Source organism: Lethenteron reissneri, chromosome 4 (assembly GCF_015708825.2).
Source record: "Lethenteron reissneri isolate LAM-NWPU_2019-01 chromosome 4, ASM1570882v1, whole genome shotgun sequence".
NCBI classification, from domain to species: domain Eukaryota; kingdom Metazoa; phylum Chordata; class Hyperoartia; order Petromyzontiformes; family Petromyzontidae; genus Lethenteron; species Lethenteron reissneri.
In genome coordinates this window covers 6,305,051-6,321,375 of record NC_083782.1, presented here as the reverse complement: position 1 = coordinate 6,321,375, position 16,325 = coordinate 6,305,051, and the positions used below count along the sequence as shown (strand labels likewise).

Here is a 16,325-nt window from a genome sequence, read left to right as displayed (position 1 = left end):
TTAAATAATTTATTATTTTATCTTTAGACTTAACCGAAAGAACCAAATAATCATTTACTGCAGTCACGAAAGTTCTAAAATTAAGATACAACCATAACCACAATCATTTAAACAAAAATACATTTTATAACAATATATTGGGAGAGGGGGGGGGCATTTTGAGCACATTTGAATATTGGGGGGGGATGTCCCCCAATATATACAATAATTACGGCCTTGATAAATACACAGGTTTAATGAAACAAAGGAAGTTGTAACTTATGTGCCCGTGCTTAATTTTGTGTTTTCGATGATTTACCTTCTCAACAAATCTGGCCAATGTCTCGCACCCCAGGCTCAGAAGAAGAACGACTGCCACAGACGGTGAGATGTGTAAACATGCACACACTATGAAGAAGAGACGCTGCTCCCCAATGCGTAAGATGCCTTTGTGTGTGCTATAGTATGATTGCTAGAAACGTCGCCTATTATATAGTTTCATTTTGAAGGCCACACGCACAGTTGTCGTTGTGCTGTTAATTGTGCTTGTGCACCACTTTCATCGCAGCAGCAGCAGCAGCAGCACCACCACGTGATTTGTGTAATTTGTTTAATTACCAGATGGGCGGGGCTAGACTGTGTGTGGGGGGGGAGGGGGCGGGGCTAGACTGTGTGTGGGGGGTAGGGGGCGGGGCTAGACTGTGTGTGGGGGGGAGGGGGCGGGGCTAGACTGTGTGTGGGGGGGGGGTGGGGGCGGGGCTAGACTGTGTGTGTGGGGGGTAGGGGGCGGGGCTAGACTGTGTGTGGGGGGGGGGGAGGGGGCGGGGCTAGACTGTGTGTGGGGGGGGGAGGGGGCGGGGCTAGACTGTGTGTGGGGGGGGGAGGGGGCGGGGCTAGACTGTGTGTGGGGGGGGGAGGGGGCGGGGCTAGACTGTGTGGGGGGGGAGGGGGCGGGGCTAGACTGTGTGTGGGGGGTAGGGGGCGGGGCTAGACTGTGTGTGGGGGGTAGGGGGCGGGGCTAGACTGAGTGTGGGGGGGTGGGGGGCGGGGCTAGACTGTGTGTGGGGGGTGGGGGGCGGGGCTAGACTGTGTGTGGGGGGGGTAGGGGGCGGGGCTAGACTGTGTGTGGGGGGTAGGGGGCGGGGCTAGACTGAGTGTGGGGGGGTGGGGGGCGGGGCTAGACTGTGTGTGGGGGGGTAGGGGGCGGGGCTAGACTGTGTGTGGGGGGTGGGGGGCGGGGCTAGACTGTGTGTGGGGGGTAGGGGCGGGGCTAGACTGTGTGTGGGGGGGTAGGGGGCGGGGCTAGACTGTGTGTGGGGGGTAGGGGGCGGGGCTAGACTGTGTGGTGTGGGGGGTGGGGGGCGGGGCTAGACTGTGTGTGTGGGGGGGAGGGGGCGGGGCTAGACTGTGTGTGGGGGTAGGGGCGGGGCTAGACTGTGTGTGTGGGGGGTGGGGGGCGGGGCTAGACTGTGTGGGGGGGGGTGGGGGCGGGGCTAGACTGTGTGGGGGGGGAGTGGGGGGGCTAGACTGTGTGTGGGGGGTAGGGGGCGGGGCTAGACTGTGTGTGGGGGGTAGGGGGCGGGGCTAGACTGTGTGTGTGGGGGTGGGGGGCGGGGCTAGACTGTGTGGGGGGGGGTGGGGGCGGGGCTAGACTGTGTGGGGGGGGAGTGGGGGGGCTAGACTGTGTGTGGGGGGTAGGGGCGGGGCTAGACTGTGTGTGGGGGGTAGGGGGCGGGGCTAGACTGTGTGTGGGGGGCGGGGCTAGACTGTGGGGGGGGCGGGGCTAGACTGTGTGTGGGGGCGGGGCTAGACTGTGTGGGGGGGGTGGGGGCGGGGCTAGACTGTGTGGGGGGGGGGTGGGGGGCGGGGCTAGACTGTGTGGGGGGGTGGGGCTAGACTGTGTGGGGGGGGTGGGGGCGGGGCTAGACTGTGTGGGGGGGGTGGGGGCGGGGCTAGACTGTGTGTGGGGGGTGTGGGGGGGCGGGGCTAGACGTGGTGGCGCGCGCCTTATAGAAGTGGCTTTGCGCGCGCTCTTTCCGCCACTCGCTCCTAATCATCAGCAGCAGCATCATCATCAGCAGCATCATCATCAGCAGCAGCAGGCGAAGATGTTCTCCGTGCGCCACGTCCTGTCGGGGGCGACTCGCCTCAGCGGCACGAGCCGCGTGCCGTGGACTCGGGTGAGTGGTCCACCCCGCTGCGAATGCTCTACCCACTGCTGGATGAAGGCCCCTGTAACGTGGCCGCCTGCTGCGTCCGTGCGTTGCGTTGTTTTTGCGTGGAACCACAAAGGGGGGAGCCCCCCCATTGTCTTGAGAGTGAAGGGAAGGCTTCCACTTCGTTATCTCTTGAGCGTTTGGCCGTTCGCCAGCGTTTGTTTGAAGCAAAGCTTTGCCTTGGCTTGCCTTGCGTAATTAATCGATGATGCTGTTTTAATTAATGCACGCGTGGCTGATTGGGATGTGTAAAACTAAAAAAAAACTGTGAAGTTGAGGCGAATGTTGCTGTTGTGTATGCGTATCGTTTAGTAGAAATGCATTTCGTCGCTGCCGTGATGGTGAAGTATGACCCCCCCCCCCGCTCATCCAGCAGTGGATTGACACATGTGCCGCACGTGTGCACAGTCCACAAGCAACGCACATCTCGTGCACATCGCTGTTAAGCCACTAGCATCTACCACAACGTTAGGCACGGCCAGCAACACGAACGACCCGCCTTTGTCTCAACATTTGAGGCCGAGTAGACCCAGACGAGGCCCAGTACCCGTTCAGAAAATCGTCACCGGTGTTGTTCGTGAGCGGGAATCGAACTCGGGTCGCCGGGTTCGTTGCGCAGTGCCCCTAACCACAGTGCCACCGCTCCCCGTACACAGCAATATTGTAATGCAAAGACAAAGCTCACCCGTATGGCCTCAACGTAACCTTTGGGGCAAGCTGCTCTTCGCTAACACCTAATGAATACTGTACCGACACCAATAATCGATTTTCGCCACGAAGTGACGGTGACGTCGCCACGGCGCCTGTGCCAGGCTAGGTGCACCTTGAGGCTGCCCCGTAAAGTGTCTGAAGGCGCCGCTGCTGATGGGGAGGTCACGGGACAGACCCTGCAGGTGCCATGGGTTGACTGACTGAGATGACCGGTAGATGCACTGCCAGTTGTACCCCCCTACTGTGCCAGGCTAGGTGCAGGAGATCTCGGTACAGACCCAGCAGGTGCCATGGGTTGACTGAGATGACCGGTAGATGCACCACCAGCTGTACTCCCCACTGTGCCAGGCTAGGTGCAGGAGGTCACGGGACAGACCCTGCAGGTGCCATGGGTTGACTGCGATGACCGGTAGATGCACTGCCAGTTGTACCCCCCTACTGTGCCAGGCTAGGTGCAGGAGATCTCGGGACAGACCCTGCAGATGCCATGGGTTGACTGAGATGACCGGTAGATGCACTACCAGTTGTACCCCTACTGTGCCAGGCTAGGTGCAGGAGATCTCGGTACAGACCCAGCAGGTGCCATGGGTTAACTGAGATGACCGGTAGATGCACTACTAGCTGTAACCCCCTGCTGTGCCAGGCTAGGTGCAGGAGATCTCGGGACAGACCCTGCAGGTGCCATGGGTTGACTGACTGAGATGACCGGTAGATGCACTACCAGCTGTACCCCCCTACTGTGCCAGGCTAGGTGCAGGATATTTCGGGACAGACCCAGCAGGTGCCATGGGTTGGCTGACTGAGATGACTGGTAGATGCACTACCAGCTGTACCCCCCCTACTGTGCCAGGCTAGGTGCAGGAGATCTCGGGACAGACCCAGCAGGTGCCATGGGTTGGCTGACTGAGATGACCGGTAGATGCATCACCAGCTGTAACCCCCCTCCCCCCTATTGTACCAACTTGCTGTATTTATCCGCCCGGCGCTCCGCGCGTTGTTGTGAATACTGTACACGCACGTTAGCACACCCACGTGTTCACAACACGCGTTGCATAGACACGTGTACTCTCCACTGTGCGTACACAAACACACGCGCGCGCCCCTTAACACACGTCGCGAAACGTCAACAACCTTTCATTGTGAAGACGCCAACCTGCCACTCCTGTGCAGAATGGACTTGTCCCCGACATAGTGCCGTGGGCAGCTGCTGTTGCTAACCACCGCCAGCGTTGCTGCTATTTCCGCAGCCTGTTGCTGCTGCTGATGATGAGAACGATGATGATGAAGTTGTTGGTTCTGCCTGTGCCCAGGACTGCTGATCACACCCGCCATATGTCCTCACTGACACTCTCCCCTCGCTCTCCCCTCGCTCTCCCCTCCCTTCTCCCTGCCCACTGCTCGCGCTCCTTTATTCCCTAGATCTCTCTCAGCTCGCCCAGTTCGCAACGCCTCTGGCTTTTGTGGGGTGGAGAACGCAGGGTCAGGAGGGGACGGGTGCTGTGTGTGTCAAGGATGTGTGTGTGTGTCTCAGGCCTGTGTGTGTGTGTCAGGGCTGTGTGTGTGTCTCAGGGCTGTGTGTGTGTCTCAGGGCTGTGTGTGTGTCTCAGGGCTGTGTGTGTGTGTGTCTCAGGGCTGTGTGTGTGTGTCTCAGGCCTGTGTGTGTGTCCCAGGCCTGTGTGTGTTAATGTCAGGGCTTTGTGTGTGTGCAAGGGCAGTGTGTGTGTCTCAGGGCTGACTGTGTGTGTGTCTCAGGGCTGTCTGTGTGTGTGTCTCAGGCCTGTGTGTGTATGTCAGGGCTGTCTGTGTGTGTGTCTCAGGGATGTGTGTGTGTCCCAGGGCTGTGTGTGTGTATGTCAGGGCTGTCTGTGTGTGTGTGTGTCTCAGGCCTGTGTGTATGTCAGGGCTTTGTGTGTGTCTCAGGCCTGTGTGTGTGCAAGGGCAGTGTGTGTGTCAGGGCTGTGTGTGTGTATATCAGGGCTTTGTGTGTCTCAGGTCTTTGTGTGTCTCAGGGCTGTGTGTATGTCAGGGCTGTGTGTGTCTCTGGGCTGTGTGTGTGTGTGTCAGGGCTTTGTGTCTCTCTTGGCTTTCTGTGTATTAGGGCTGTGTGTAAGGGCAGTGTGTGTCAGGGCTGTGTGTGTGTGTCAGGACATAGAGTGTTGTGTGCCTCAGCTATGGAATTAGGGCAATCTCCGTGTTAGGGCTGTGTGTGTGTGTGTTAGAAATGTTGTGTATCATGACTATATGTAGTTTCAGGGTTGTGTCGGTGTCACAGCTGCGTGTGTGTGTGTCTGATAGGATTGTATCTGTATACAGCTGGCGCGTGTGTCTGTGTGTGTGCCTCAACTATGGGTATTCGGGCAATCTTCGTGTGAGGGCCGTACATGTGTGTGACCGTATGTGTGTGTGTCAGGGTTGTGTGAGTGTGAAGGCTGCGTGTGTGTGCGTGTGTGTCAATCGTGTGGAGTGCGGTAGTGTCGGGGTTAGTGCGCTGCGCTACAAACCAGGCGCCCCAAGTTCTATTCCTGCTCACGGCCAACACCAGTGACGATTAACAGAACCGGTCCTGGGCCTCCCCTAGGTTGACTGAGCCTCAAATGAGTACCTGGTGCGATGTGTAAACATCGCCACTGGGGAGACAAAGGCGGCCGGGCGTGCTGTTGGCCACCCACATCGTGTGCCGTGCCAGCCTTCATAGGGTGCTCCTCGCTAACAGTACTTGCCCCAACAGTCTGTTCAGGCTATACGGGGGGGATCTTTGTCATGCTTTTGGGTTGTGTCAGGGCCATGTAAGTCCATGTGTCAGGGTTGTCCATGTGTCATGGTTGACAGCCCCCCTGATCCCTGACCATGGCCTGGTTTGCCCTGTCAGTGTCACCGTAACCTCTGGCCCAAATACGCCGCTACCACGATGGCTGCTTTCCCCTACTGCTGGCGGTCAGCCAGTGACGGAAATTCCAGCAGATTTGTTTTTCTTTCTTCGCAGGGCACGGTCCGTCTCTCTCTATCTCGGCCAAAAGACCAGTGGCGCGGGCCCCGCGTCTTGGTAGCGCACCCACCACTTCACAGGAGCAGCAGCAGCAGCAGTAGCTACGATCACTTGTAGCCGCTTGGTCGATCCACTGCTGGATGAAGGCCTACCCCCGCCACTCCCCCACACTCATACAAGTTAATGGGGGTTGTTTGACTGTACTTTACCGCACTGGTCAGCGCGAGGTTGGTACAGGTCGGGTAAAGAAGGAGACTCAGGACAGGTTAAGCTATCGTTCACCACTGGCCATAGCCGTGTGGTCAACGTGTTATCAACGCGCATTCGTGATGGACTGGACTCATAAGAGTGCGCAATCACAAATGTTCTTACTTACTTGGTAGCTGAGGAGAGGTTATTGGGTTCGTGGCACGGCGTGCTCAACTCCGTGCCATGGCCACGCTAATCCGCTGTTTACATCACCGTATCGTCTTAACAGCCGTACCGCACAGATTGGATATCCCCCTTGGTCATTGACGCAGCGTGACGTGTTCTGTGTCGTGGTTGATGTGTGTTGTGCAGTGCGTTCTGTGTTGTGGTGTGTGATGTGGTGTGTGATGTGGTGTGTGATGTGGTGTGCACTGTCCGGTGTCCTGTGCCCTGTGCTGTGCCCAATGTTATCCTGTGTGGTGTACTGCATGGCGTACGGTGCAGTGTATTGAGTGGTTACTGGCACGGCGGTTATTGCACTGGGCTATGAACCCAGTGATCCCGAGTTCATTTCCTGGACACACCTAACATCTGTTGCGAGTGACATTGGAACCAGTCCTGTCCTCTACCCGTCCCCCACCCCTCCCCCCACACTTCCCCCCTACCTTCCCCAATCAGCACGAACCAGCGTGGTGAAGTATGGTAAAAAAAAACTGTCATGTCCAGCATGGTGTGGTCAGACTCTCATCCATTGCTGGCTTGAGAATGCCTGTACGTATTTCTATCCGGTCTATATGTACAGTGCTGTGTGACCTGCTTTTGTGCTGTGTGCTATGCCGTGTGATGCGGTGTGGTGTACGGCGCATTGCACCGTGTATGATTGACTGCCCGCTGGGCCGTCTGTGCCATGCGATTCGCTGCGCTCGGTGCGGCGCGTGCCTGCGGTGTTGCGTGCCGCGCGAGAGCGTGCGTATTGCACCACCACTACCACACGTCACGTCACACACCACACCACGCCGCCTGTCCTGAACTATCGGGGACAATCTGTGCCCTCTAACCCCATCGCGCCACCGCTGCCACCACCACCGCCGCCGCCCCCGTCGCTGACCTCCACCGCGCCTGTTCCTGTCGCCCTTGACCCATCATGCTGTCTGGCCATCGCTGGCCCCTGCCCGCCCACCCACCCACTCGGAGGGGCGACTCGGGGGGCCAGCGAGCTCTGGCCGCATTCAGCCTCCTTACACCCTGCTGAACTTGGCCGACTGGCTGTGCGTTCCCGCACGCGCGTACGCGTTGCGCGTGTTTGCCCTACAGTTTGGCCAGTTCTTGCCCTAACCTTGAGAAAACATGCGCTGCTGGTACAGTATTGGCTCAGGTAAAGGGTGTGTGATGATGGGGGTTGTGGTGGTGGTGGTAGTGGTGGCGGTGGCCTGGGGAGGCGGTAAGCTGCCACGCGTGACTGTCCGCTGCTACCACACCCCCCACCAGAGCAGCATGTGACCAGTTTTTGTTTTTACTGAAGGGCGAGTTTCGTTTTGTTTCAAGGAAATGTGGGCATCTTGCTGAATGGGGGCTCGTACTGAGCCCCCTCCCCTCCCCCACCCAACGTCCGGGGTGGCGGGGGGCTCAGCCCCCCTTGCTGAAGGTTCAGGGGGGCCCCCCACCCACACCCACTAAATTGTTATCGTCAAGTCTAAATATGAATGTTGATACAAAAATGAGTGGAATTAAGCGATGGGTGCATCGCAGCCTTTCCTCCTACACACGGTGTTTGTGAGGGGGGGGTTAGCACCAGAGCAGAACGCACGATAGACACAAGCGGCTCGCGTTGTTAATCATTCCGTTTACAGTTTAAAGCGAGTCTAAGGTTTTGTTTAACAATGACCGTATCGTGCTCCCACCAACCTCCCCTCCCCCGAAGTGCACGCCGTCCCTTTACGCAAGGTCACAGCGCAGCGTTGCGTCGCGCTCTCCGTTTGTGCCGTCGAGGTGCGTGCGTCCTAACGCGTCTCGCCCCCTCCCCGAAGAAGAAGCCCCCGGCGCGTGGGGCGAACCGTCGGACTCCGTGGCAAAAACAGGGGTTGGCGGTTGACGCTGTGGCGTGTTGTGTCACCCGCAGGCCTTTTCGGTGACGTCGTCGCGCGACGCCCAGTTCTTCAACACCCCCGAAGAAGCCGTGAAGGACATCCCCGACGGGGCCACCATCCTCGTGGGGGGTGCGCGCCGCCACATCCACCGCCGCCACCGCCACCACCACCACTACCGCCATCACCACCACCACTACCACCATCACCGCCACCACCACTACCACCATCACTACCACCACCACTACCACCACCATCACCACCATCACTACCACCACCACTACCACCACCATCACCGCCACCACCACTACCACCATCACCGCCACCATCACTACCACCACCACTACCACCACCATCACCGCCACCACCACTACCACTACCACCACCATCACCACCACTACCACCATCACCACCATCACCATCACCACCATCACTACCACCATCACCACCACTACCAACATCACCATCACCACCATCACCACCATCACTACCACCATCACGGCCACCACCATCACCACCACTACCACCATCACCGCCACCACCACTACCACCATCACCGCCACCACTACGACCACTGACACCATCACCGCCATCACCACTACCACCATCACCACCATCACCGCTACCACCATCACCGCCACCACCATCACCGCCACCACTACGACCACTGACACCATTACTTCCACCGACGCCACTACTGCCACCACCAACCATCGCCGCCACCACCACTACCATCATCACCATCATGGCCACCACCACTACCACCGGCACCATTACTACCACAAACACCATCACCATCACCGCCACCATCACCGTGACCGCCAACCATCACTGCCACTACCACTGCCCCCATCACCACCACCATCACCACCACCATCACTGCTACTGCCAACATCACGGCCACCATCACTTTGATAACACCAAGCCTGGTACACCTTGACACACCAAATCTGGCATACCTTGACATTATCCCTGTCACACCCTGGCACACCTTTCCACACCAAGCCTGGAACACCTTGCCACACCAGCACGTGACGAGCAGTGGCGCTGCCGAAAATAGCACGCCGTCGATGCACTCGCTAACGATTGCGAGGTGGGGGGGGTTTAATGAAAATCAGAAACGCGAGCCGGGCTGGATGACTATTTCCGCGTTAAGCGCCGTAGTCCGCTGCGTTGTCGGGTTTCGCTGGCGTCACACCGGAAAGTTTGCACGGTGCGGATTGAGCGCTGCCCGCGTTGTATACAGTAGGCAGCGAGCCAGCGGCCGTGTTAACAAAACAACAACGGCGCAATCCCCCCGCCACCACCGCCGCCGCCGCCACCACGATCATTCACTTTGATAACAAGAACACGGGAGCTGAATTTACAACTTCCCTCCTCCCTCTACCGCACCCACCGCCCCTCACTTCCACAGCCTCTTGCCGCCCCCACTCGTCCCTCCGCACGACACAAACGGAGTTCTACAGCAGTGGTGCACCGTGGGGGTTACCACGGCCCCCCTCCCCACCCCCGTGCAAGGGAAGAGATGCGGAGGGGGCCCCTCTGTTGAATTTCTGCCAACCTTTCGTAGTCCCAACGCCTGCACCCCCCCACCACTGCATCCCACTTCTGCCCGTGTGCTCTAGTGCAGTTACAATGCCTGCACGCTCTGTGTGAGTCTATGGGTTTCCGTGTGGTGAGTCTATGGGTCTATCTATGTGTCTATGGATCTATATGTGACTTTAGCATCTCTCTGTTAGTCTCTGAGTATCTGAGATGCGCTCGCAACCCGGGTAGCACCTGAAAATAACCACGTCAACAACTGCGCAGTCCGCGTTGTGTTGCATTGATCTCCATGCGAGCCTACGGGGCATTCTCCGTGTAAGCCTGCGGTTTTTTCTGCGAGTTGCACGTGGGCCAAGTGGCATGAGCGTTGCTTGACATTGGGCCCTGATATCACAGCATGGAGGGGCCTCCAGCCACGGTTCCTCGGTGCAGTCACCACGCCTGCGCCACTCAACAGCTAACGGCACTGCTCACCGCAAAACTCTCCAAACCACTCCCCACCCTGCCCGCCCGCCATCCCCCGCCCCCCCCACCACCTCCTCACTTCCCCTACAGGCGACGTGTCCCCTCCCCCCCCCCCCCACTACAGCAGCAGCACGTGCCACCCGAAACTCTCCCGGCGCGACGCAACGTGTTCCGCGACACGTAGCGCGCGCGCCGCCGCCGCTGCGCGTCCCCGGTCGTGTCCTCACGTGCACCCTCGAGCGTTTGCAGAGAGGCGGCGGCGGCGGGAAGGGGGCAAAGTGCGTCGAGAGCGCAGTGGCGCCCGCGCCTCCGCGCTCTCCCGGGCCGCATGGGGAAACGTCGTCCCGAAGTCCGGTCGAATATTCTTGTCGCTTTTTCCTACGGCGCGAGTATTTATAGAGCGCCGGCGACCGAGCGAAAATGGAAACGGGGTGCGGAGGGGTCGGCAGTGAGAGTGGAAGGCGCGCGCCTGCCAAGTTATTATTAATATTAGTTTACAATATCTCGAAATTGCCTGTGTTCTCTCATCCATAGATTCCACTTCCTGTCTCTCAGTGTAATTGCAATCATCTATCCCCCCCCTTCCCCGTGTAACTGTTTTGGTAATTTTCACTTTTCGGTCCATTTTATTTGTCAGTGCACGTGTTTCTGAGTTACAATTTGTAGCACGGAATTTCTGAAATGGGGGGGGGGGGAACACTTAGCCTGGCATGCTTGTGCCAGGCTAGGTGCATATTTTGATGCCTTCATGAGAAGTGTAGAAGGCTTGCTGGCAGGAGGCCATGGGACACACGTGTGACTGACTCCTAGATGACTGGCAGATGCATCGCCTGTGCTCCCCACTGCGCCACCATGTGCCACAAAGATCGCCCGTGTAGCCTGTAACAGACTCTTGGGGTAAGCGCTGTTAGCGAGTGGCACCGATAAAGGCCGGCACGGTACACGAGGGAGTTGGGTGGCCAGCACCACGCCTGGCCGTCTTTGTCTTCCCGGTGCTGATGTTTGCACATCGCACCAGGTACTCATTTGAGGCTGAGTCTACCGGGGGGAGGCCCATGAGCGGTTCAAACATTCACCGCTGCCATTGGTCGTGGGCAGGGATTGAACTCGAGTCGCCGGGTATGTAGCGCAGTGCGCTGACCACTACGCTGCTGCCCCTCCATGAGTGGGGTGTGGTGGGGGGGGGGCGGCATAGCATTGGAGAGCCACTGTCATGCCAGGTCATGTAACTACTGTATGTTGAACTTTTGCACCATACGTAGCGAACCGTGCTAATCGGGAGTGCGGGGGAATTACAACACACTAAACACGGATCATGTGTACTGTCCATGGCTGTAATGCCACCAGCTGTGACATCACCAGCTGTGATGCCACCAGCTGTCACGCAGGCACCATCACGTGTGGTCCCCAGAGGTGGGACAAAGTCATTGTTATGCAAGTCCAAGTCGAGTCTGAAGTCATCAAATTCATGACTCGAGTCTGACTCGAGTCCAAGTCACATGACTCGAGTCCACACCTCAGAGGTGGGACAAAGTCATTGTTATGCAAGTCCAAGTCGAGTTGCAAGTCTTTGTACATTTTGCCGAGTCGAGTCTGAAGTCATCAAATTCATGACTCGAGTCTGACTCGAGTCCAAGTCACATGACTCGAGTCCACACCTCAGAGGTGGGACAAAGTCATTGTTATGCAAGTCCAAGTCGAGTTGCAAGTCTTTGTACATTTTGCCGAGTCGAGTCTGAAGTCATCAAATTCATGACTCGAGTCTGACTCGAGTCCAAGTCACATGACTCGAGTCCACACCTCAGAGGTGGGACAAAGTCATTGTTATGCAAGTCCAAGTCGAGTCTGAAGTCATCAAATTCATGACTCGAGTCTGACTCGAGTCCAAGTCACATGACTCGAGTCCACACCTCAGAGGTGGGACAAAGTCATTGTTATGCAAGTCCAAGTCGAGTCTGAAGTCATCAAATTCATGACTCGAGTCTGACTCGAGTCCAAGTCACATGACTCGAGTCCACACCTCAGAGGTGGGACAAAGTCATTGTTATGCAAGTCCAAGTCGAGTCTGAAGTCATCAAATTCATGACTCGAGTCTGACTCGAGTCCAAGTCACATGACTCGAGTCCACACCTCTGGTGGTCCCACCCATGGCGTACGTGCGTCTTAACGGGGCGTTTCTCTGCGTTTTTGACATCCACAGGCTTCGGCCTGTGCGGGATTCCCGAGAACCTGCTGGAGGCGCTCGTGCAGTCAGGCGTCAAGAACATCACTGCCGTCAGCAACAACGCCGGGTGAGCACGCACGGGTGCTGGTGTTGGTGGAGGTGATGATGGTGGAGGTGGTGGAGGTGACACGGTTTCTAAGTTACGCATCATGACCCCACAGGTCCAACAAAACTGGTTATCAATAATGAAAAAAAAAATCTAAAACTAAAAAGCTTCATCTTCTTGGTTCTTTCGGTAAAGTCACGTAGAAGGGAAATAATAAAATAATCAAGTAAGATACAGCTATCGTGCTGTGACGGTTCCACCTGAAGACGGAAGCTTGTGTCGCCTCCGAAACGTCGTGAGAATTATTTTATTATGTTTTATTTTTATTATTTTATTATTTCCCTTCTACGTGACTTTACCGAAAGAACCAAGAAGATGAATCCCTGCCGTCACGAAAGCTTTAAATCGAAATATAATAAGCTTTAGTCTGGACTGCTGCGTTTTCAGTGACGGGTCTCCCAGCAGGTTGTGGGTGACTGGGTTAATCTGTCTCGCCGTGTGTGTGTGTGCGCGCGTACACGTGTGTCCATTTATTCAGTTCCAGGTATTTTAATTGAACCCTAATTTGGCTAATTAACCGATTCGCGACAACGAGCTCGGGCGGATCGCATGCGTCTTGGCAGCCGATATCAAACGGAGCCTTGTGTAATTGTCTGCTTGAATGCTCGCTAAACGACGCAAATAATTAACGAGCTAAAGGACTCCGATGGTTGTAGTTAATGATGAAGCAAGGGGCGGGGGGCGGGTACCTCCTGTCCTTCCACTTGGTTCCGTGTCGGATCCCGTTACATTCTGTGTTTCCACAGAGAAATAACAACATTTGTTTCTGTCCGTCGGCAACCGGGTTGAATTTCGGCTCAGGGAGGAGAGGCGCATCGGCTAATCAGCAAGAGGCGCATCGGCTAATCCTGCCGATTAGCTAATGCACTCGTTAAGACACACCCGACAAATCCGACAAATTGGCGATCAATTATGAATTACCTCGGCGCCTTTCGCGATGCCTCGCAGCAGCATGACCCCCCCCCCCATCCCCTCTCTGCTCCCGCTCCCCCGACTTTGCCCTGAATGAGGTCATTTATTTGGTGACACTGCTGCTGCTGACGCATTGGCAGTGGCGGTGCACAACCGCAATTGGGCAACGTTATTCGACACGTTCGTCAAGAACAACAACAACAACAACAACGATGTGCGGCCTTAAAATGGGCGAGAGAAAACAAATCCATAACAGGCGACGTTTTGAGGCGATGGCACTCGCACATTGCACGCGATCTGCTTCGTGGCACACGATAGGAGCGCTGGTGATGTGCTACGAAGGGTAGGGATGTTGGGTTCAGTGGGGTTCGTGTGATCTCCCTCCTACAGCCACTGGAATCGGCTGCGTCCCCTCCCCTACCCCCCACCACCCCGCCCAAAATTGAATGGAAAATCTAATTCTCTTGAAACTTTTGGAAAAAATGTTATTCGCCGCCGCCGTCGCATCGTTCCCGCACTGTAAGGAAGTAACAGTGGCAAAGATTAGACGGAGGATGTCGATTTATCAGTGTGTGCACGACCACTGGCCAACCGCAGCGTCCTTCATTTTTTTAATCGATTCCTTTCCGCTCGCGAATCAGTCCGGCATTAAGTTCGCTGCCGTGATCATCGACCTGCCGACGTATTTTTGTCGACCGACTGCCCATTATGACTGCCAAGATCCATCGTCATCATCAGCCGTGATTGATCTACTGCCGGATCAATCACGGCTGATGATGACGGACGGGTTGACGATACGAATCTGGATTACATCACTTGTGTAAATTGACAACAAAAAAATGGGGAATTTACGACGATGAACCAATCCATTTGGTTATTGCTTCCGGCTGCCGGGGGCACTTGGCAGCGCTGATTGGCAATAAAAGTGGACGGGCTGGAGTTTGATATAGGCTCTGTTTACATTCATGTGTTTTTATTTTTGTGAACCCGAGTGTGACGACTTTGCCAACAGTGCCCTCCGGTAGCAGTGCAATCCAGATAACCTCCCCGAGTGGGAGTTGGGCAAATCATTGACTACGCCGCTTGCGAGCAACCGCGCGCCAGCGTTGGGCTATGAGAAGCGGCCAAGTTTGCTTGTGGGACGTTTAATCTCCTGGGCACTGCTCGGTTTTGAGTCGGGGATTAATTTCTCACGAGTTGTTTTCTGGAACGCTGAGTTTAGTCGACGGCTGGGCTGTTTCGGCTGCAATTGAGCGCTCGTTTGACTCTATCATCAACCGTCTGTCATCGTCAGTCGTGATTGATCCAGCAGCAGATCGATCACGGCTGATGATGATGGATTGTGGCCGTCATAATGGCCAGTCGGTCGACAATAATAATATGTCGGCAGGCCGATAATCACGGCAGCTCACTTCATCGCGGACTTATTCGCGAGCGAAAAGGAATCGAAATGGATCTCAAAACTCCTGCTGTAGAATTCGTAACGCGGCAATGTTTTTTTGTACGTACGTACGTGTGTTCAACTTCTTTCGCACCGCGCGTAGTCAACCGTGCTACACGGCGGTGCGGTTAGCACTGGGGGGGGGGGGGGGGGGGACGGGACACAGATGAGAGCCGGGGCGCCTGCAACCGGCACCGCCCACAGTTGCCCAAGCTCTGCCATCTTATTTTGGGATGTTTGGCACAATTTCATTGAGTGGTTTTTAGACATGTAGGAAGGAAACCGGAGTAGCCGGCGAAAACCCACGTGTGCATGGTGAAGGGCGGGGGGGGGGGTGTAACGCTCACTCCCCGCCGTACGGATGTCAAATGAACCCACTTTCTGTACTGCCAGCGCCCGCCTGCCTGTAACCCGGCACCGTGGTCTTTGACCTAGTTGACGACGGCCTGTGGTGTTCCAGTCGAGTCTCGGTGTGTGGATGTCTCGCGCAGTTGCCCCCTCAGTCTACGCGGCTGGAGCTGTCGCACATGCAGGCGGACGCTGCTTGGATGTTAGATGTTGCTGTGAGGGAGAGTTGTGGTGGTGGTGGTATTGGTGGGCATAAGCTGCAGTCATGGTCGACTAAAAGACGATGATTGCACTTGGCGCTGGTGAACAATGCGGATTTGTGAACCATTCGCAGGCTGCATCTGCTACAAAGTGGACTTCAAAAATCCTGCGGAGTTAATCGTAAAACATTCGGCCAGCTTGCTTCCAAATTGACCACGCAAAAAAAAAATGTTTAACTTGCAAATTACTAAATTGGGTAAAGGCGTGCAATAGCATCCACCCCCTACTGCGGCGGACTGAAACCCGCCTGTGAAAACGTCGCGATAAGAATGGGACGGCGCAAATACCAAACGTACTCGCGATGAGATTTTTGGCAAAATGCCTTCGCCAACTGGTTTCGTGCAACAGAATTAACATTACTAATAGGGTTTTTCCCCGTTTTTCTGGCAACAAAACTGACACCTTTTGCAAGGAATCATCATTACATTAACCACAATACTTGCAGTCATATGCAAACAAAAAACAATACTCTGATAATTTATGCACTGTCTTTGAAACTGATTGGTCCACACCAGAGACAGCTTTCTTTAGAGCCTAGTCTCATATGGTGTTCGACCAGATGACGCCAAAAGGCGCAGAATTAACATTGTACCCCCCCCCCCTCCCCCCGCCGCTCCCCTCCAGAGTGGATGGATTTGGGCTGGGGAAGCTGCTGAACACGCGGCAGATCAAGCGGATGGTGTCCTCCTACGTGGGCGAGAACGCCGAGTTTGAGCGCCAGTACCTGTCTGGAGAGCTGGAGGTGGAGCTCACCCCCCAGGTAACTCGCCACCCCCACCCTCCCACCCCCCGCCAACCAACTACTCTCCCCTATCCAAGATCTAAAGTAAAAAAAAAACAAGGTGAGAGGTCGTGAGA

General features: G+C 56.0%; 1 protein-coding gene across 1 annotated transcript in view; it reads left to right on the top strand.

Annotated features, from left to right (window-relative positions):
- The first annotated feature begins 2,002 nt into the window (after window positions 1-2,002).
- The window catches only part of LOC133349609 (succinyl-CoA:3-ketoacid coenzyme A transferase 1, mitochondrial-like), a 35,794-nt gene continuing 21,471 nt past the window's right edge, over window positions 2,003-16,325 (top strand). The window contains exons 1-4 of the mRNA XM_061563171.1: window positions 2,003-2,159; window positions 8,201-8,297; window positions 12,376-12,466; window positions 16,092-16,227. Of these exons, the coding sequence (XP_061419155.1) occupies window positions 2,088-2,159; window positions 8,201-8,297; window positions 12,376-12,466; window positions 16,092-16,227 (396 nt within the window). The 5' untranslated portion in view covers window positions 2,003-2,087. The remainder of the gene's footprint in view (window positions 2,160-8,200; window positions 8,298-12,375; window positions 12,467-16,091; window positions 16,228-16,325) is intronic.